We start from the raw sequence: 22,027 nt of genomic DNA, 5'->3' as shown, positions 1-22,027 counted from the left end.
CAGCAGAGAAAAATAATTAAAAACAAAGGCACAAGTCTTCTACCACCGATTTTGATGAATGAAAATGACTAGTTCGATATCTCCCTGAGATCTGGGGGGAATTAAAGATGTCTTCTTTGTGTCAAAAAGGTAAATTCTCAGCTTGGTCATTTCCTCAGTATCATTAAGTAGCTAACACTTTACATCTATGACAGTTAGAAATATTTGAAGAAATAAGGGTTCTTTTGTACCCACTGAGGTTTCTAATTATAACCCTGAACCTTTTCTCTTTCCATTTTAAAAAGAAAATGCTGACAAAAATGTCAAATCTATTTTGCAAAAAGAAAATCTCTGATGTTTGATCAATGAAATTAAATGAAAAGGAACAAGATTAAGCTTACTACATATAGAGAATTTTGACAGTTCCCCCTCCCTTAAAAATAATGAGCAAACAAACACAAACATATTGCTGATATTGAAGGACAGCTACATTTGTTTGACAATAGGGATACTCAGACAGTTTTGAGTACATTTAAAGTATTTCCTGAAAAAATTATTATGCACCTTGTTCTGCAATTTCAATATGTCCAATCTGTATTTCAAATATTTTAAATACTTACATGATTATTTCATATCCTTACGCTTGTGAAAGAGCTACAAAGCTAACCAAATAATCAGTAAATTTGCACTGAATATCTTTTTGTGATTGGTACTATGTTAATTCAGGTGATATGGAGGAACAGAAACTCCCCTTAAAGACACTGGAAGTTTCCTACTAGAGAAATTGGTCTTTATGTCCACATAAAATTTGAACCATAATAGGGTTCCCAGAACCCAGAACAAGATCTGTCAAGACTTGAGTCCTTCTCATTTTCCATTATGTATATAGGTCAATATCTGTTCATACATAATGTAATTTAATAGTTTATCATCATCTTCATTTTTAGCCACTGGACTATGAGACAAGAAGGCTTTATACATTGAAAGTAGAAGCTGAGAATACCCATGTGGATCCACGCTTCTATTATCTTGGGCCTTTTAAAGATACAACTATCGTGAAAATCTCTGTAGAAGATGTGGATGAACCTCCTGTCTTCAGCAGATCTTCTTACCTTTTTGAGGTGCATGAAGATATCGAGTTGGGGACAATAATAGGAACGGTAATGGCACGGGATCCTGATTCAGCTTCAAGCCCCATAAGGTAATACACCATTTGCATAATTTGATAAAGAAATTAAGAGAAATAGTAAGAAGGTGATTATGCTTTTTCTCCTGTTTACTAATGTACAAGTGATAGACAGTGTTGAGAATAGTGCTATCTGTAAGCCTCAGAACACCTCAGGGAACAGCCATTCAATTTACACAAGACACGTAAGAAATGCTTTTTAGTACTTCAAATATCAGAAAACTTATAAAATTACACACTGATTTCAAGTAGGCTCTTCAGGACTGCCTGTTACTTCAGAATATGAAAATGTGACAAACCATTCTTTGGGCCAGGAAGGGGACAGAACTTTAAATTCTTCCTTCCAACACTCCTGGAAAGTATGCAGTGCCAATCTCATCCTACTCTGGTTGGAGCTTCTGCTGCCAGTGTGACAGCTACACAGGATAAAATTGTCTTGGTGTGTGCTCAAATACCCGAAGGAATTAGACATTAAAGAGTAATATTAAAAAAAAAATAAAATCTTTTATGTGTATATTGCTTGATGCATTCAGTTGATAATATCAGCTAGATAATATCTAGCTAAATAATATCAGCTAGATAACATCTAGCTGAATGTATTAAACAGCACTTTGTTTTCTTCTGCTTTTCTTATGCTACAATGCATAAGATTTAAGAAACAGGTAAGACAAAGATGGCCAAGTTGGTTATGTCACTGTGAAATACCCAACAAAGTACAAAAAATACATTTTAGCAAAAGAACTTTATTTACTGACTTTGAAATCAATTGCCACATGCTTCTTAATGAGGCCCAGGTGGTAAAACTGGATTAGGAATTGAAATTGAATCTAATTTTCTCCTGTGGTTATTTGCATGTATAGAAAAGATAGCAGATGAAAACACCAAGCCTCTAAAATTTAAGAATATATAAATACCTTAGCATTGCATCTTTATCCACTCTAATTGCATGAGACAACTGGCATTTTTAGCAGTTATGTTTGCATAGTCATGACTAGAAAAAGAACAGACTTGGTGTTTTTCCTTTTTGTTTCTGACACACATGATGATTTGAAGGACTGTGGCAGGTATTTCTCTCATCAGTATCATTTACGCAGACTAGCAATTTAAATACTATTCTATATATTTTTTCTGTGTCCAGTTGATGTTTCACATAACTGTGAAGAGGCAGGTATAGCAAATAAAAAAGGCAAATAAATTTCTAGAAAAAACAACAACAACAACAAACGGGGATTATTTAGACTTAGTTCATTAAAAAACAAAAGGAAAAAAAAATTATACGTGATAATTTGCTTCACATACAGCTCAGTCATTTTTATTTTTTTTTTAGCTTTCATTCAATGCTACCTAGTTGAAGGCCTTAAGAGAAGGTCTTAAGTACCTTAAAAGAACTTGCACCCCATAGATCAAATTCTTCTCTGCAGTATTGGCTCTATCCCTCAACTTCCAAAGCAACATTTTATACTCACTAAAATAATAATTAGCTAGAATAAGTTTTCATAAGCTTTTACTTCTTACAACATCAAAATTAAATACAAAGAAATATGTGTTCACCCCATAAGTGAACAGGTAACATTTAAACTAAATTATTTTGAAGTTGTCATATTACTTTGAAATTTGAGCAATTTAATACTATTAATTTAATACTTTAATACTATTGTTAAACAAACAACAACAAAAAAATCACAACTTCAGGTTTTAGAATTGGTTCTGATTTTTAACTTTTGTTTATTTATTATTATTATTTTTACCTGTTCCTTTTCAAATATTAGCTTCTGTGTATTAAAATTCTAGGTAAGTTAGAATTCCTGCAGTGCCTGCAGCTTCTTGTTGCAATATTTCTTAATTTCTATTCAATAAATATGGAGGGTTTTTTTTTTTTTCTGAAACTAATAATTTCATTAGCATTTGCCAACCAAATATGAAATGGTACAGAATTTTTAATGAGACAATGTGGCATAGGTTTTGTTAGACAGAGAAGTGATTATTGCCTGTTGAAAAACTGTTAGTTAGACTGCTATCTAAATAAGCTATTTTCCTCACTGAAGTTCGTCCCATGGATGAAGTAAAATCACTTATTTATCATATGGGCCAAATAGTCCTAAATATAAATTATCTGAAAAATAGATTTGTTCAGGTAACTTGTAACTTAGTTGTTATGTACACATAAGCAAGTAAAAACATTTGAGCAAGTCTTTCCTGCAGTTTCACGTTTTTTTTTGGCTGTTCTAACTTTTTTGGGATTTTTTTGTATTCATTTTGGTGTTAGCTAGTTTGTTGCTTCATTGTTTTTATATATTTATTTTATTGTGAATTGAACAAACAAAACCCACCAAAATGTTACAGGCATTATTTTTATATTACATTTTTTTTCATTTGGCTTAATGCAGTTAAATACTGTAAGTAAAAATAGATACACTTTATGAAATGTTTAGGTCAGTCATAAAAGTTCATACAAACATGAACATAAACAATTATTTCTATCAAATTGTACAAGTACAGTAGATTTTTTTTTGATAAATTGACCCAATTCTGCCAGAAGTAGAGAAATGTTCTGTACCTCACAAAATATTACACTTAACTCCACATCAAAGGTTCGATCCTAGCTTTGAAGGTAGTGTTGAATATTAGAAAAAATTGATGGAAAGAACAGTTTGCAGACTGTAGTTTAACATTTCTGCCATTTTATTTTAGTAGAACTTTTGCCCATGGAAGGATAGCATCTGTAGCACCATATAGCACCATTTGCCAAGGCGATCGGCTCTGGGGCAGATGCGTTCTGCAACGGAGTGGTGAATCGAGACAGGCAGGGCTTTTTTTTTTGGCATCGAGGCCACTCGAAGCAGCCGAGGCAACCGCCAGGACCAAGCAGCCCTCGCGAGGGAGGCTGATGAGGCGTAGGCGGAGGCAGCAGCATCCCCTCCCCAGCTGTTCAAAAGCAGCCCCTAGGGAGCGCGGCGACCAGGAGCGGGCAAACAGGGCTTGGTGCATCAGAAGGGAGTGGCGCTGCAGTTAGCGCAGGCAGGGCGAGTAGTGGGGGCCCCTCGCCACTCCCTTGCAGCGGTCTCTGCCTTCGGTACTGGTACTGGTAGCCTGCTTGCGAGAAACCTGGCCATGGCATCAACCAGGCAGAAAACCATGGCCTCTGCATCTCTTGTGGCCTCTCCAGCCACAGTCACCGATGTGGCTACTCAGATAGAGGGCTTGGGGAAACACAGCACCGTCCAGGTCTTCGGCTGCAGGGTGTGCCCGAGTCTCCTGTCAATATCCAACAGTAGCAGCAAGGGGTATGCCTGTGGAAGGTGTGCCCAGGTTGAAGAGCCGCTCAAACAGGTAGAGGAGCTTCGGGAGGAGGTGAGCAGGCTCAGGAGCATCAGGGAGTCAGAGAGGGAAACTGACTGGTGGAGGTGTACTCTGCCCTCTCTGAGACAGACTCAGGAGCCTGCCACAGCACAGGTGCCTCCTGCTACACAGAAGACAAAAGTCCCCTCATCCCACCAGGCAGTAGGAAGGAACCTAGGCCACGGGGAGGAATGGAGGCAGGTTCCTGTTCAGGGTGGTAGGCGAACCCTCTCCCTGCCCACCTCACCTTCCCATCTACCCTTATATGACAGGTACAAGGCTCTAGAACACGACAGTCAGAACAACGAAGTAGACGAAAGCCCGTCCCAGTTGGAGAGGGTGCCTAAGGCAAGGCAACCTACCCCCCGCATTGCTACATCATCTGCCAAGAAAGACAGAAGGGTTGTTGTCATGGGGGACTCCCTTCTGAAAGGGACAGAGGGCCCGATATGCCAACTGGACCCAACTGATAGGGAAGTCTGTTGTCTCCCTGGGGCTCGGGTGAGAGATTTAGCTAAGAAAGTCAAGTGCCTGGTACGGCCCACCGACTACTACCCACTACTTGTCTTTCAGGCTGGTAATGACAAGGTAGCAACGAGAAGTCCGAGAGCGATCAAAAGGGACTTTAGGGCTTTGGGGCAACTACTTAAAGGATCAGGGGCACAGGTTGTGTTTGCCTCTGTCCTTCTGATAGGGGGGATCGATGCTGACAAGTGGGCTCACCACATTAACACATGGCTTCGGGACTGGTGCAACCGACAGAACTTTGGGTTTTTCGATCATTGGAAGGTCTACATGACACCCGGCCTTCTGTCACCAGGTGGGATGTGCCTCTCTCAGAGAGGGGTAAGGATTTGGGCTCAGGAGTTGGCAAGGCTGATAGATAGGGCTTTAAACTAGAGTTGAAGGGGTAAGGGGATAAAACCAGGCACAGCGGTGATGAGCTAAGGGATGGTGTGCTAGAATCAGAGGGACTGTGTGCCAGTGAGGTGCTTCAGTCGGCTCCACAAGGTGCTGTGTGTAGGGAAGCGCGTTTGAAGTGCTTCTACACAAACACATGCAGTATGAGGAATAAAATGGACGACCTAGAAGTCTTGGCCCAGTCCCACAGCTAGAACATCATTGGCATAAGCGAAACCTAGTGGGATGAGTCCTGTGGCTGGTGTGCTGCAATAGATGGTTACAGGACCTTCAGGAGGGACAGGCAGGGTAGGTGAGGTGGTGGGGTGGCGATGCATGTGAAGCATGGACTGGACTGCATGGAACTTCAAGTTGGGGATGGCAAAGTTGAGAGCCTCTACGTAAAGATTAAAGGATGAACAAATAAAGGGGATGTCGTTGTGGGAATCTATTACCAACCACCTGGCCAGGACAACAACGCCAATGAATTATTTTTTGTAGAACTAAGAGATGCCTCAAGATCAACTCCCCTTGTCCTTATGGGGGATTTCAGCTTACAAGACATCAACTGGGATCACCACAGGGCTGACATGAGCAAGTCCAGGAGGTTCCTAAAGTACCTAGATGATAACTTCTTGGTGCAGGTTCTAAGGGAGCCAACTAGGAAAGGTGCCCTCCTTGATCTGTTGCTGGAAAACAGAGAGGGTCTTGTGGGAGATGTGGCAATTGGCAGCCGTCTTGGTCATAGTGACCATGAAGTGGTTGTGTTTAGAATTTATGGCGACAGAAGGAAAACTGCCACCAAAACTTCAGCCCTGGATATGGGGAAAGCAGACTTCAGGCTGCTCAGAGAACTAGTCAGCAAGGTCCCCTGGGAAGCTGCTTTTGAAGGCACTGGCATCTATGAGTGCTGGTCAGTCTTTAAGCACTGCCTCCTAAAAGCACAAGGTCAGGCAATTCCAAAATGTCGGAAGGCAGGTAGGTGGGGCAGAAGGCCAGCCTGGCTGACCAGGGATCTTCTGAGGTGCTGTTCGTGTTTGTAGGGAGAAAATTTGTGGGGCCAAAGCCCAACTTCAGTTGAAGCTGGCCATGTCTGTGAGAGACAATAAAAAAGTTTTTTTTAGATATGTTAATAGAAAAAGGAGAACCAAAGAAAACATAGGTCCACTACTTGACGGGGAAGATCTCCTCACAGACAATGACATAGTCAAAGCGTTTAATGCCTTCTTCACCTCTGTCTTAAATGCTGATGATGGGCTTCGGGACCCTGGTTGCCCTGAGCGGGAGGACCATGACGGTGGGAATGACAAGCTCCCAACCACCCCTGAATGTGTGCGGGATTTGCTGCTCCACCTGGATCCATTCAAGTCTATGGGTCTGGTTGGGAGTCATCCCAGGGTGCTTAAAGAGCTGGTTGACATCATCGCGGGACCTCTCTCAATTATTTTTCAATGATCCTGGGAAATCTGGAGAGGTCCCAGTAGACTGGAAGCTGGCAAATGTTGTCCCAGTTTTCAAAAAGGGTAAGAAAGAAGACCCTAGCAATTACGGGCCTGTCAGTCTCATGTCAGTGCTTGGTAAAATTATGGAGAAGATGGTTCTTGAAGTTATTGAGGCGCATCTGGGGGACAATGCAGTCACTGGTCCCAGCCAACATGGGTTCATGAGGGGTAGGTCCTGCCTAACAAATCTGATTTCCTTTTATGATAAGATCACCCATCTAGTTGACCAAGGGAAACCAGCTGATGTGATGTTTTTGGACTTCAGCAAGGCTTTTGACACGGTTTCCCATAGGATCCTACTGGACAAAATGTCCAGCATACAACTTAACAAAAACATCATATGATGGGTAAGCAATTGGCTGATGTGCAGGGCTCAAAGGGTTAATGGGGCCACATCTGGCTGGCGGATGGTCACTAGTGGGGTCCCTCAAGGCTCCATTTTAGTGCCAGTCCTCTTCAATGTCTTTATATATGATTTGGATGTAGTTGAAGGTGTTTTGAGCAAATTTACCAACAACACCAAACTTAGAGGAGTTGTGGACTCGGATGAGGGTAGAAAGGCCTTGCAGAGAGATCTGGACAGATTGGAGAGCTGGGGAATCACCAACTGCATGAAGTTTAAGAAAGGCAAGTGCCGGGTCCTGCACCGGGGATGGGGCAACCCTGTCTAGAGGTGCTATGAGGTGCTAGACTGGGCAATGAGGTGCTAGAGAACAGACCTGCAGAGAGGGATCTGGGGGTTGTGGTTGACAGCAAGTTGAATATGAGCCAGCAGTGTGCCCTGGCAGCCAGGAGGGCCAACCATATCCTGGAATGCATCAAGCACAGCATCGCTAGTTGGTTGAGGGAGGTGACTGTCCTGCTCTACTCTGCACTGGTCTGGCCTCACCTCGAGTACTGTGTGCAGTTCTGGGCACCACAGTACAAGAAGGACATTAAACTGTTGGAGAGTTTTCAGAGGAGGGCGATGAAGGGCCTAGAGGGGAAGACGTATGAGGAGCAGCTGAGGGCACTGGGCCTGTTCAGCCTGGAGAAGAGGAGGCTGATGGGGAACCTCATCGTAGTCTACAACTTCCTCGTGAGGGGGAGTGGAGAGGCAGGTGACCTATTCTCTGTAAACACCAGTAATAGGACCCGCGGGAACGGTGTTAAGCTGAGGCAGGAGAAGTTTAGGCTGGACATCAGGAAGAGGTTCTTCACCAAGAGGGTGGTTGCACACTGGAACAGGCTCCCCAGGGAAGCAGTCACTGCACCAAGCCTGTCAGTTTAAGAAGTGTTTGGACTGTGCACTTAGTCACATGGTCTAAACTTTTGGGTAGACTTGTGTGGTGCCAGGAGTTGGACTTGCTGATCCTTATGGGTCCCTTCCAACTCAGGGTATTCTATGATTCTATGATTCTATAGAAAGTCCTTTGACACGAGCATGTTCATAAAAGTGAAATTTCTGCATATGAACTTATTTTTTATATATATATTTTAATTTCATCTCCAGTAAATTAACATATCCTAAAGTATGTAAGTGTATAAGTAAAGTGTAAGGAGAGCTTATAACACCACTTCTGAAAAGCTCAGAAATTAGCTGTCTGTCTCAGTCTAAAGGAACAGTACATCAAAGAGAATTTTCCTTTATGGATTAAAGCAATCATTGAATCATTATATTGAAATTCTGACTTACTTTTTATGATTCTTATACAGGTCTATAGATGTTCAGATGATCAAATATTACGCTATTTTATCATATTTATGAAATTCTTTCAATTTTTATTCCTCATTCTACAGAATTACTCTTAAGAATTTTTATAAATGTGCACATGCAATTTCAATTTTAGAAACAATCATTAAAATAAATAGCAATGATCAGCGTGGGGAAAAAAAAAAAAAAGAAACACCAAATTTACAAAAACTAAATATTTGTTTTATAAAAAGCAACCTTTTTAACGTAATGTATAGAACCTGAAAAGTGTATTGACTTGCTGTGAAACATGCTTTTTTTCATTTTCTATCCTTTTAACAATAATTTCTTTCTTTGTGTGCAGGTTTTCTCTGGATCGTCACACAGACCTTGACAGGATATTCAATATTCATTCTGGAAATGGGTCCATCTATACTTCTAAGCCACTTGACCGTGAGATATCACAATGGCACAATCTTAGCGTTATAGCAGCTGAGATCAGTAAGCCAATTTGATCTTTTTTTCATTCAGTTTTCCTTAGCCTGCAAAGTTACAGCTGTGGCTCCATGCAAAAAAATAAAAATAAAAAAATAATGAAAAAAAAAACATTTCCTTCCTGCCACCCAATTCTGTAAGATATTCTTGGAAATTAAATTGGGGTAATAGATAACAGCAGCTATCTCCATGTTGCTTTTTTTCCCCATCTTCTTCCTTCAATGACCTTTAATATCCAAGCTACTTTTGAAATGTCACCCAATTAAGTAGTAACACTGGAGTGATTTTGTTCCCTTTCTTTCCTTTGAGGAAAATGACAGATTTTGATGTTACAGTAGCAGAATTCAAAATGGTAATCTATGCTTTTGTCTCTTTAGGTTTCTTCATTTCCTTAGGAATAATTTTATTATTCCTTTGGTATCCACACCTACAGCTCTTGGAATCTTACAAGTTAGTTAGGTTCCACTTGACCCCTAAGATGTAACTTTTCTTGGACTGTTTACATCATCTTTTTGTAGATACTTTCATGTTGAAAGTACAACGAGGAAAGCAAAGATCCCACCACATGGTTGAGATTAACTCTAATCCCTCTGCCAGATAATTTTCTGAGAGACAAAAATCTGATCTTTGAAATCAGCTAGTGAAGGTCATGTGCTTTCAAAGACACTGATTTTTAGGGTTAATTCTAAATCACTCAGAGAAGTTGCTGATCATCAGAGAAGCACAACTGGCAGGAACTACGATGCAGAGAACTAAATGGAACATCATGTCCAGACAATTAACCAATCTTAGCCTGCCCAGTACTATTTCTGCAGTCGGAGACAAAGTGTCTCCTGCAGTAGGCTGGTTGTATTGAGCACACCCAGTAGCTTTTTTTTTTTTTTTTTTTTTGCAGTGCATGTTCATGAGCTTGCACTCCTTCACAGTGTTATCCACTGTTGTAAGAATACTTATCAGAAGCATTTATATACTGAAGAAACCTATTATCATTTTATACTTATATCATATCACAGTGTTCAACTTATTTCCTGCCAGAATATAGTTGGAGCAGCTAAGCTTCTCTAAAGAGGTACATTTGTTTTGGAGAAAGAATGGAAGGGGGAGAATAGTTTTCAAATATTTAAAAATATTACCTGTGAAACATGAGACAACAGGAGAGCAGTGATAAAAATTGAATGCACTTGGAAATCTAGTATAAATTTGGAAAAAAATGTCCCAAACCTGCCACTTTAAACATTTCAGCATGTCAAAAAGATCCACATCACATTTCAGCAAAGACATTATAAATCACATGTGAACTTAATGTCAGTTACTCCTGAATATTTACTGTTTTCTTTGGTTCAGCTTAAAATGAAAAAAATAAATAAATATGAGTCATCCCTATTGCTATTTATCCTATTCCATTACGGTAACAAAATCATATAAATTTTAGCTACCAGCCAGCAGAATTCAAAGAAATGGCTGTACTTTGTTACTCCCAGGCATTACTCTTGCTAGATCTGCAAGTGGGATCAATGAACTTGTATTACTGAATTAACCTATAGTAAGTAATGAGAGGGCACTCTAAATAATACTAGGGGTAGGGCATCTTGGGAGGTAGACGGAGTTACTATTGTTGGTTTTTAACCTAAGGTCTGAAAATCTACATTTGTATTTTTAAGACAATTTAAACATAAAAAACTCTAATTCTAATCACTTCTGATTTTTATTGGGATATTTATATTGGCTTTATCAGAATTTCTCCCCGCTTAATAAAGGCACAGGAAAGCTTTAACCATATGTCTCTTCTGTGTAAAACAAATCAGATTTAAAATTACAAATCAAAACCTTACATCAGAATGATACCCCTGAGCCCACCAAATCAACAATTTTGTCATTATAGTAATGGGCATACTTTTCACATGCTGTATTTGCATAGAACATTAGCAGTAACAGCCCCTACTTTCATGTAAAAAAATTAATTGCTCACTAGATAACAACACATTGCTCTTTTTTTACTCTAAGCAAGACGTCTCCTTACTTTTCAGCAGACCCGATTCTTATCTGGTACCAGTTTATATGCTACATTTTGATTAATTTCAAACCTAATTTTAAATGTCTACTGCTCATTATATTTGGAAGATAGAATAATTTTAGTAGGAAAATAAGCTCATTATTCTTCTCTTTTCTCTTGTCAGACAACCCCAAAGACACTACTCGTGTTCCTGTCTATGTAAGAATTTTGGATGTTAATGACAATGCCCCACAGTTTGCTGTGTTCTACGATACCTTTGTCTGTGAAAATGCAAGAGCTGGACAGGTATGCCTTTGATAAATACTTTCCACTATCCAACTTTGCTATGGCACTCAATTGTAGATCATTCTTGCCTGTTTTTTGGGATAAATTATGTCCAAAATATCTTTTGAAATTTTGAAAATGAAAGTAGCAAGTAGCTCTGTAGGTGAGGCTTAGAGTGAAATACCAATATATTACAACAGCATCAATGTGTGAATTACCACTTTCATCAACCTAACTCTTTAGTATTGTTAAATCCTAATTAGATAAGCCCAAGAGACATGGACATAATTAGCTTTGCCATTATGTTCACAGAGAAAGCAAAATGTTATATTTATCTACTAAAAAGTTGATTTATTTTCAATAAATTACAACTGGCAAACCTCAAATATATTTCAATTCATTCTGTTGGTGATTACAGCCTACATCTGTCACCTTTGTATTTCTTTTTCTTTTCCATTTGTAATACTTGTCTTATTACCACCAAAGACTTTTGAAAATAAAATATACACCATACATTTTTCATCTGGGAACATATGATTTTGTTTTGCTTCTTATGGTCTACAGAAAGCATACGTTAATTTATGTGAAATGACTGCAGCGCTTAATATCCAGTTCCTAATAGGCAGCTGCTTATTAGAACTGTTAAAAAACTGTTTTCCTATTAGAGCGCAGCATGTCCCAGAGCACAGTCAGCCAGTTATAAATCCTCTAAAACAATCACAATAGAAACTCAGTGTAAGCATTTCAGCACCTTTGAATAGAACATGGAAGAAGTGCCAGCTTGTCTTAACTGTTTCAGTCATCACATTCAGGTTGCCATTTGTCTTTCTAAAGCAACAGTAGTTAGAATTTTCTTTTGCAGTTTCACCAGCATCTCTGGTTGAAAAAAAAAAAAAAAAAAAAAAAAAGAAACACATTAATCCAGAACTCTTATTCTGTTTGAAGTTTTAGAATCTATTTTGTCCAGGTTTAATAACGATAGAGAACACAAACAGCATTGTATTTTCAGGTAAATGTACTTTGGAGTATCCTTTTCTTTCTGAGCTACCTAAAATATTTAAGTTACTATAATTTTAAGATAAATATAAAACTTATTTCTGCATTAAAACTCAATTTCTGTTTACATTCAGAAATGGCTGTCAGACCAAACAAACAAACAAACAAACAAAACCTGACTAAGTATTTATAACTAATAAGAAGCTAAATAAGTGTACATACCCATTTATTTGAAGTGTTATAATGCTCAGCAGCATATCCCTTGTCAGAAGGAAGTGCCATTTTATATGTAATATATAATTATAATTATTATATATATTATATAATTATAACCATTTTTAAACAATCTGAGTTGCAATTGAGTCTTAAAAAAATCAATTCACAGGAAGAGAAAAAAATACAATACAGGATAACACGAGTAATCTATTTGAATGTAATTATATTCTTGCTAACTGGAAGATCATTAATAAGACTTGTTATTTTGAAATTCAGTCTGTCTTGAGGGATTGAATACAATTAATCCATACTAAATAACGTTTGGTTCCTTCCATGTGTGTTAATTTTTCTTTCCTGATTGTTTTTCTCCACTGTCTCTCTCCTCCCTCTCTCTCTTTTTTTTTTTTTTTTTTTTTGTGTGTGTGTGTGCATGTGTCTTTGGTGCTTCACAATCTTCTCCTACTCTGGTTATTTTAATACATATATACATGTGTCTTGGGGATTATATATATATATATTTAAAATGTAAAAATATTGAGTAACAAACATACACCACATGCCATAGGCCTTGCAGTAACAGACCTGTACAGCCTCAGATGCCCAGCACCCTTCTGGTCCTTTCAAAAACCGTGCCCTTTCTCTGAAGGACTATCTGCCTGAGCCAGAGGTAGCAGATAGGAAAACAGCGTGGCTCCCTACAGCTTTCAAAGCCTCAGAAGTAATAAGGAATGCTGGAATGTTGTGTTTTCATCTTTTTGGGTCCCTAAGAATGCTTGCTTAGTTTTACCAAATCTAGTAGATATGTATACATGTATATAGATATGTATATATCTACTCCCTTTTTAATTTTTGCCGATGTTACATAAATCAGTCTAGCTCATCATAAATTCTCTTTAAATGACATTTTAAAATGTCTGATTTATTCTTTTTTGCTTGCTTGTTTTTCCTGAATCTTCATCATAAATTATATAATCATGCTAGGTTTCTTTCACTAATTTGCTCCTCCTCTTCTTATAAACTCATTTGACCCACATATAAAAACGTGTTTTTTTTTTCATCAGGGATATTTACCCCAACATAGCTGTGCTTAAACATGGCTTTTGTTACCTCTATATTTCCAACAATTTCCTTACTGTATTCAACAGATGTCTTTCTATTCATTATTCCTCTTATTGAACTTGTTGAACTTATTTAAATTAAAACAAAATATCTATTTAAAACCTAAATTATTTCCTAATTCATTTTCTAGTAATTTAGTTACTTCTCTCTCTTTTTTTTTTTTTTCTCTATATGTTTTTATAGAAGTTTCTTGTATCTTTTGATCCTGAAGTATTAGTTTATCTTTCATTTTTGTATCTTCCTCCTTTCTTTAGTTATACTACAATTTGTGGTCAATTTACTTGAATATTTTCTTCTTTCTTCTTCTGTCTCTTTTAATCTATTTTTACTTCAGTCCCTTCAGTCTATTTCCTTATATTTCATGTATTCCAGTGGTTTTAGTGGTACTAGAATTTTCTTTTTGCACCATTTTATTCAATAACTCTCAAAGTTTTACTCTGACTTACTCCAGTAAAATAAAGTTTTAGTAATGGAAATCAACATAGGGTTTCCAAATAACTTTTTTTTTTCCTTAATAACACATATTTTCTTTTATTTGCACAGAACTTAAAAGCAAATGTATAGTTTGTTTCAGGGAAAAAAAAAAAAAAAAGAAAGAAAGAAAGAAAAAAAAAAAAGATTATTTACATTTTCAGAGGACCTAAGCACAAAGGCGAATTGTTTTGGAAAAAACAACCTACACAGCAACATTGTTTCTAGTGTTTTATCTATTTTTTTTTCAGTGGCTAGCAACCCTCTTTGACTACTGTAAGGCTCTTATATTTCTGCCTGGTTTTCATTGGAGTAACGTTCTTGGCTTCCCTGCTGTTGTCACTGCTTTGTGCCACTGCTAGGATGCATGAAGCAACATACTGTGGGAATAATGGAGGTATCCTACAGCTGATCAGTACAAAGGGAAAACCATGCTGTATGAAATGTAGGGTATTTCACATCAATACTAATGACATCAGGAAATCATACGTGAAAATGCATTCACATTCTGTTTATTTGTTTTGTTTAAGGTAACCCAAAAGCACCCCCTCTCTCCCCTCACCCCATACCATGAGAAGTAAACAGAACAAAGGACAAACAGTAACATTTGTGTTTTGATGCACTGTCTGGAGCAATGGAATACTCACCAACCAGGCTTGCCCCTCACCACATCTACAACACAAAAAAAATAAATAAATTTTGTGACTATTGCATTCATATTATGTAATGTAAGAACCCCCTTAGATTATTAATATTGTTTTGTGTCAGTACACTTACCAATGCAGTTGCTCTGTCTATAAAGGCTACGAAAAATAATTTTATTACCATTCCAAGGAAACAAAAGTTCCCCAGATTTCCATTTTTTGAAATAGCTGTGATAGCATTTAAACTTCCTCAGACTAGCTATTTCCTGGTAGGCTCTCTCTTTCTGAAATTCTGGTGTGTTAAATCAGTTTATCATGAAAAGTCAGGGTGATGTAGAACTTGATCTTATTTATTTTCTCCTTTACTTTCTCCTTCTCCTAAATAAACAGGATTTCTAATGAGACAGGAGTATGTGGATGGATGTTGTTGTTTAATTTCATTTAAAAAAAACATAGTATGAAATGGTATAGACAAATATAAGAAACTGAAGACTAAAGCCTTTAATGTTTCAGTATTGTTTAGTTTTCCTATGAAATAACAAAAATGTATGTTAGCAGTGGCAAATATGCTGTAAGACATATTATATATATTTACAATGCAACTCTGGGTGGTAGATGAACTATAAGGCAGGGTTTACTCTCTACTATTTCAAAAGAAAATGCTGCTGAAGAACTAATGTAGATCTTGATTACAAATAAACAGGTGTACTCCGTGATAAACGTCTTTTTGTTCTTCAAGTGGATTTGCATATATTTAATAGTTACCATGCAATCATTTACTGCCCATAGTTTTCAGAGTCAGGCAAACAACAGCTAAAAATGATTATACTGAAGGCTGTATCAGTCCTTGAAGCTTCAAGAATGAGTCCATCTTTGGTAAAACACAGATAGTATTCCAAGTGGCTGCCTAGCAACTGTGCAGAAAGGAAAGCTTGTGCAACACAGCTCCCATGGTTACTTACACTCTTAATTACTTCCATCAGTGCTGTGCCCACAAACAATGGGATAATAACCAGATGGAAATTGTCGAGTTACTGGATTTACCTGCAGCAGACGGTGGTAAAGTGTGCCTAAACTGTTTAGATCTGTGGAAAAAAAAAAAATGGGGTGAACAAAGACACATTTTCATAAGATCCATAAATTGCTCCCAAGAAGGCTGAGATTGAAATATTGGAGGAACAAGACATGGAACAGAAAATACAATACTCTGAAAGTCTGGAAGATAACGTAAGTCTTATGAACCACTTTCACCTTGCAATCACTTGGACGAGGTAGAAAAAGAAGAGTCAAACACAAAGAACTGTCAGATACAAATGGTATGGGTTTGAAGGGTTTGACGCCAATCCAAGTGTTGATTAGACAAGTCTTAGAGAAGAGGAAGAACCTTTAAAGTCTAAATGGCTAATCTGAAAAAAATCTGAAAACACGATTTCCTGTGACACACCAGCACACTGGGGTTATTGGTGTCTCCTCTCCTTCGTTTTGACCAGAACCCGTGAAATAAAGGAATGGAGGAAGCAAATACAAAGAAGCAATCATGAAAACAACAAATGGTAATGCAGCTGAGTGAGGTTTCCGACCTCACCCCACTCTCAAACAGAAGTTGTGATAACTCTTTTTGTTCAACAGTCAACAAGTCAAACATCCCATTTAGGTTGTGGGACCTCATCTCCCACCCAAATTTCCAATGCTGCTATAATTGTCTGCAAGAGAGATGGAGTAGGCAAGCAAAGAAATCACTGAAACAATCTACATCACTGATTGTGGGCTACACATCTGTATTTTGAGTACTTCTCAGCAATATAGGAAGAATCTGCTGTTTCCCTTGCTCCTTTGTATGTTGAGGCCATGCGTTGTCTGAAGCCTGCTTCACATACAGGTCTTGAAAGAACATATGCAGTGCTTCAGAAAGTTGACAGGAAGATGGTGCTCCCTCCGAAGCCCACAAGCCCTGATCTATATAAACTTCACCCACACTGGTGAAAAGTGTGTGTTCCTTGTGCTGACATACATCAGGAACTTGGGTGCACCAGAGATACTGCAAGGAGAACTTTCCAGGCTTGCACAGGAGATGATGAGTGCTTGTTTTATGTGTATATGCATTTATTTGAAAAGGAGCTAGTAAAGCACTTCCAGTGTAAATTATCAGTAATATCTAAATCTGCAAGGATTGTTAAAAGCTTAGGTTCTAATTGAGAACAATAGCAAAACAAATAGTGCTGTTACTTGTGATGTACCTGTGAGATGCTATAAATGTGATAATGCACATAAACACATTGTTTCAATAAGATTGTCCTTAAAACTTTACCTTTTAAAGATACATATCAGTAACTAATAGGAAACTGCATAATATTTAGTCAGCCAAACATTTCTTAGCATTTCCAAATTATCTGTACATTTTCATATCCAAAGGATGCTTGCAACCAAAAAACAAAAAGCACAAGAAGAATTTTTTCTTCCTAATATAAGCAAATTACTTGAATTTGCTTACAAAATGTATTATATTGTCAAACATGATCAGTATTCAATTCAGAACTTCAAATGCTACAAGAAATGATGGATGGGAAAGTTAATAGGTGACTTTTTTTTTGCAGTTTGTTCTGCTAAGGGATCTGGACACTGGTTGATATTGTTGTGGTGGGTTAGTAACCTCTGTAAATTATATATATAAAACAACTAGGCAATAAAAAAAAATTTAAATACTTATTCTAAAAGATGGGTATGGACAATCACAAGTAGATAACTGGATTTTCATCAGCTTAACACCAACAACTGACTGCGTTCATGGTCTCCACTTGTGAAGTAAAACGGACTATTTTTTTCTTGACTTAAGAAATATCTTTAATTTTGCAAAAGTCTGTAAAGATTTATTTGCCAATTTACTTATAAACTCACTAAATAATTAAAAGATTCATTCTTTAAAAGCAAGTACTATACTACAGTTGTATTATCTGTTTTGCTCATCCAGTAAGATTTTGGAGTTTTATGTGATTAAACAAATTTAGAGGAAGACAAAACTCTACATGAGAAAGAACATAAAGTGCTGTATTAAAATAACTCAAATCCTTGCCTCATGAAGAAATTTGTTGCTGTATTCTGGATGTACAAGAAAGAAATTGGGAGTTAATCATGCATTTATTAAACTGGAGTATAGTGCAATCATTGATGTTAAAGATGATTGGTCCTGACAAAACCTTAAAAACTGATGTATTTGGAGGAAGGGGAAGAGGAAAACCAAAGAATTTAACAAGTATGCCACAGGGAAGGAATTGTGTCAAAAATTAGAAGTTATTGCATACTCGAAAAAAACACTGCAATTTAAAATGATGGATCAGATATGAAGAATAAAAAAAAAAGACCTAGGCTAAAGATTAATCTATTTTTGGCAAGTTAAACTTAAGAAAATAACTGAACATTCTCTTTCTCACACACACACACAAAACAGCAATAGGTATAGTTTTTATTGCTAAGGTGTAAAACAAAATAAAACACCACACAAAGCACTGAAACAAAGCAATGGAGAAAACAAAAAATGTGTTTTGTTTGGTAAGTGGCTCCTTGATAGCCTTAGGTCTAGAAATGTCAGAGGAAAAAAAGCCAAACACTTATTTACCTGACAGATACACAAACATTGATGAAAGTTTTACTATTACTAGCAAACAAACAAACAACAAAAAAAAAATGTAGGGATTGCAGAAAACACTCCATTTAAGCATCAAACAGATCTGATGCAGCTTATTCAGAGAACAGTGACACGAGATTCAGATCCCAGCCTGAGGTGGTGAATCTGTATGGCATTATGTATTACATGTTTCACAAGTAGAAATATATCCATATAATTTAACTGGCATTTTTAATTTCAAGTATCTTATTTGTATCTTTTGCTTTACTAAGAAACAGAAAAATGTTGTTTTAGAAACAAATGTTCTTATTTTGAAATTTAATTTGAAACTTTAACTTCCTTACCAAAAGCATCTAATAAAATCTAATATCTGATAAAATAGCATTTTTATCATATATATATATATATATATATTTATGTATATACACATATATATATCCTCTGAATTCCTGTTTTAGGTGTTGATTTGATCATAGTTTTGTTCTTTATGTAGTTACAAAAATATATAAATATGTATTAAAAAAAAAGAAACAGAGGAGGACTAAGTTATAAGCTGACCATTTGACATGTGTACATGTAACACCATATGAAATATGTATGGGCTCTCTTGTTGGAAAACTTATATGATACATTTTTTCAACATTTGTTCAGCTAATATGTCCTGCAGTTTAAGTATTAAGCCAATATGTACATAGTTTGCATACAAAATTTTCTTAACTCTTCTAGTCTTAAAATAATCACAGTTGTGTAAACAAACTAGATGTATGCTTGTTTGTTTGTTTTGTTGATGTTTGTTTGTTTGCTTGCTTTTTCTTCCCTGTAGCTTATTCAGACCATAAGTGCAGTAGACAAAGATGACCCTCTCGGGGGACAAAAATTTTTCTTCAGTTTAGCTGCTGTAAACCCTAACTTCACTGTTCAGGATAATGAAGGTAAAATTCATGCCTAGCCCATGGAAATTGTATCTTTACTATCTCATATACATGCCTATAATATCTTGAATTTTCTTTTATATCTACCAATATATAGACAAGCTCTTTAGGCTACTGCTAACAATAATAATTCTTCATGGATGTTTGTGGTTTGGGACTTCTATATTTTCATCTGTGCAGGAAAGGCAAAAGTTAGTTTGGTAAAAAACAGAATTAAAAAAGTTATAAAGAAAATCAGTGAAAGTGTTGGTTTAGGGTGAGTAACCAAATAAAGGGAGGAGAAAAAAAGCTTCAAAAATGGCTTCACGTCGCAAGGTTAGATGTTTCACTTTAGCCTTCTGTCTGATTCCAATTCCCCTGATTTCTGTTTTGCTTCTTTGTGATGATGAATGAAAATGATGACTCCAAGCACCAGTTTGTTACTTCCTTTGATTCTTTGTCAGATTCCTCAGCTCTTATCAGGTAAAAAATTTCAGAAGATTCTGTGGGACAACAAACTCATTTTGGCCTTCATTATCTGTACAATTAACAGAGATTCTGTAGATCACAGAAGGATTAAATGAGGGGATACAATGTAACATTCAAATAAGTTAAATTCATAAAGGCAATGGGAATAATTATATTTTAATGATGAAGAATACAGGAAGTAACAGGCTGCAAACAACTTGAGGAAGATTTGGGTTAGATACAAACTACATCAGTAGGGAGAGTGAAGAACTGGAGTGAAATTGTTTGTGTATCTTATGAATTCCCCAGCAGCAGAGAAAGGTATTTAAAGACACGTCAGACAAATTGTTTTTGATACTGAGTGAAACAAATAGCATGCAAATACCTCAAAGCAATCAAGGGATGTAGTAAAGAAGAACTTTGTATTTTCCTTCATGGAGGACATGAAAAAAAATATCAATTAATTTTTTAAACAAATATTACATCCTAGTGATTATGTCCTGAGCATGTAGAGGTATTGACCTTGGTGTTTCTTTTCTATCCAAAATTACTTTCTTCCTTTTGCATGAGTTATTTTAATTCAGCCTGATATTGGCTGGCAAGATAGCTAACCATTTACCTCAAGAAATCCACGTGTGATGGAAATGATATCTTCCTTCTAATGTCCATATTTTCCCTCTTTTGGGCTAAAAAGTCCAAAACTGTAGTGTAGACTTACATTTTCATAAACATAAAGTGGCTTTGACAATAGAACAGTCTCTTCCTGTTGCTCATTTCTTTCCAGTACCTTTTTCTTTCCTTCTCTGCCCTTGCATTGAATAGACTTGATGCTCAAATGTATTACGTAGAACTAAGATTCGTTTGCCACAAATACAGTTTATTAAATTCACATCTCAAAACTGAGCAGGAATACCATCTTTCAGTTTTCTGAATTCCTGAAAAAAATTTCCAACAAAAATTCTACGCCATGTGCTAAAGTATATAATTCATTGTTCTACAGCATGTTGAAAGTGTTTTAGTGTGGAAAATCTCATCCTGCATTTACAGATAGCATTCCCCTGGGTGCTGTCACAGAAGATCCATGGAAAGAATCTTTCAGAACAGAGTGCTTGTTAAACAGCGTGAAGTGGAAGGTTATTTTTTCTCCGTTGGCCACTTCATTTCAGGGCTTTATCCATGGAATGGAACTGTGTTGTGCACTGCATGCATTAATCTATAAAACATTTTAAGCTTTGAGAAATCCTCTTTTCAAATCACACTCAGAGGTTCTGCAGAGGCACAGAGGAGCAGGCCAGCTGTACATAAAAAATCATAAATAGCTTTCTGATTAAATGTGAATGTCACTAGAGAAGAGAGGGATCACTATGATATGAGGAAAAGCCCATTTTGAAATACTACCAGTGACGTAAAATATTATAGCTTGCATGTACTGTATGTGATACATGTTCTATATTCCTATACAATACAACAGTATATTTTAATCAATCTAGATAACACTGCCAGAATTTTGACAAGAAGGAATGGCTTTAGTCGACACGAAATAAGTACATACCTTCTACCGGTGGTGATATCAGACAATGACTACCCGATCCAGAGCAGCACTGGCACGCTGACCATACGCGTATGTGCCTGTGACAGCCGGGGAAACATGCAATCCTGCAATGCAGAGGCCCTGCTCCTCCCTGCTGGCCTCAGCACAGGGGCACTGATTGCCATTCTCCTCTGCATCATCATCCTGCTGGGTAAGAAAAATAAATGTATATTTTCCCCTGTGAGCAAATGTGTCAGGCCTGACACATTTTACAAAGCTATGCAGGTTGGTAGAATTAATGACCAGGGGTTTTGCTTCTTTTGCAAGAAACATTCAACTGTGAATTAAAAGAAAAAAAAGCAAAAACTGTTTGCCTGGAAATTGGACACAGTAAAAATGAAATCAGGTTCCAGAGTGTTAAATGTATCAGTGTATAACCAGCAGCATTTTTATCCTTTTGTTGTCTTTAAAAAAGGGGATCAGGCAGAAGGAATAACATAATCAAAAATCGCTTTCTTTCATTTTTAACTTACTTGTTTTGAGAGAGAGGAAAAATCTTGTTTTATTTAAATAAATACCTAAAGTCAACTTGCAGTATATATTTCACATCGAATATGCTAGTGAACACTTTTACTGTATTAAATCACTGTCTATCCAGAGGTTTCTGTGGGGTAACAAAAAATTTGCAAACTTTGTAT

At 37.0% G+C, this 22,027-nt stretch overlaps 1 protein-coding gene and 1 long non-coding RNA gene across 8 annotated transcripts in view; one reads left to right on the top strand and one right to left on the bottom strand.

The window, feature by feature from the left end:
- CDH10 (cadherin 10) overlaps positions 1-22,027 on the top strand; it is a 101,846-nt gene that overhangs the window by 78,403 nt on the left and 1,416 nt on the right. For 4 of the 6 annotated variants that reach the window (XM_032181603.1, XM_032181604.1, XM_032181601.1 and 1 more), the window contains 5 exons: positions 927-1,180; positions 8,943-9,079; positions 11,251-11,372; positions 19,243-19,351; positions 21,289-21,540. In XM_032181603.1, the coding sequence (XP_032037494.1) occupies positions 927-1,180; positions 8,943-9,079; positions 11,251-11,372; positions 19,243-19,351; positions 21,289-21,540 (874 nt within the window). Of the gene's footprint in view, positions 1-926; positions 1,181-8,942; positions 9,080-11,250; positions 11,706-14,404; positions 14,669-19,242; positions 19,352-21,288; positions 21,541-22,027 lie in introns of those variants that run through there. The other 2 variants (XM_032181605.1, XM_032181606.1) reach the window with 2 other exon arrangements.
- LOC116485869 lies at positions 11,700-21,404 on the bottom strand. Of its 2 annotated transcripts, none has more exons than XR_004252900.1 (4): positions 21,351-21,404; positions 15,760-15,882; positions 14,801-14,825; positions 11,700-12,227 (listed from the first exon to the last, which is right to left on the bottom strand). It is a non-coding gene; the product is annotated as an uncharacterized LOC116485869 (long non-coding RNA). The 2 variants fall into 2 exon arrangements; XR_004252899.1 differs by having other exon boundaries at positions 15,842-15,882.

This window comes from Aythya fuligula, chromosome 2, assembly GCF_009819795.1.
Source record: "Aythya fuligula isolate bAytFul2 chromosome 2, bAytFul2.pri, whole genome shotgun sequence".
In the NCBI taxonomy this organism is placed as follows: domain Eukaryota; kingdom Metazoa; phylum Chordata; class Aves; order Anseriformes; family Anatidae; genus Aythya; species Aythya fuligula.
Note: the sequence above shows the minus strand (reverse complement) of the source record. Positions and strands in the feature narration are given on the sequence as shown.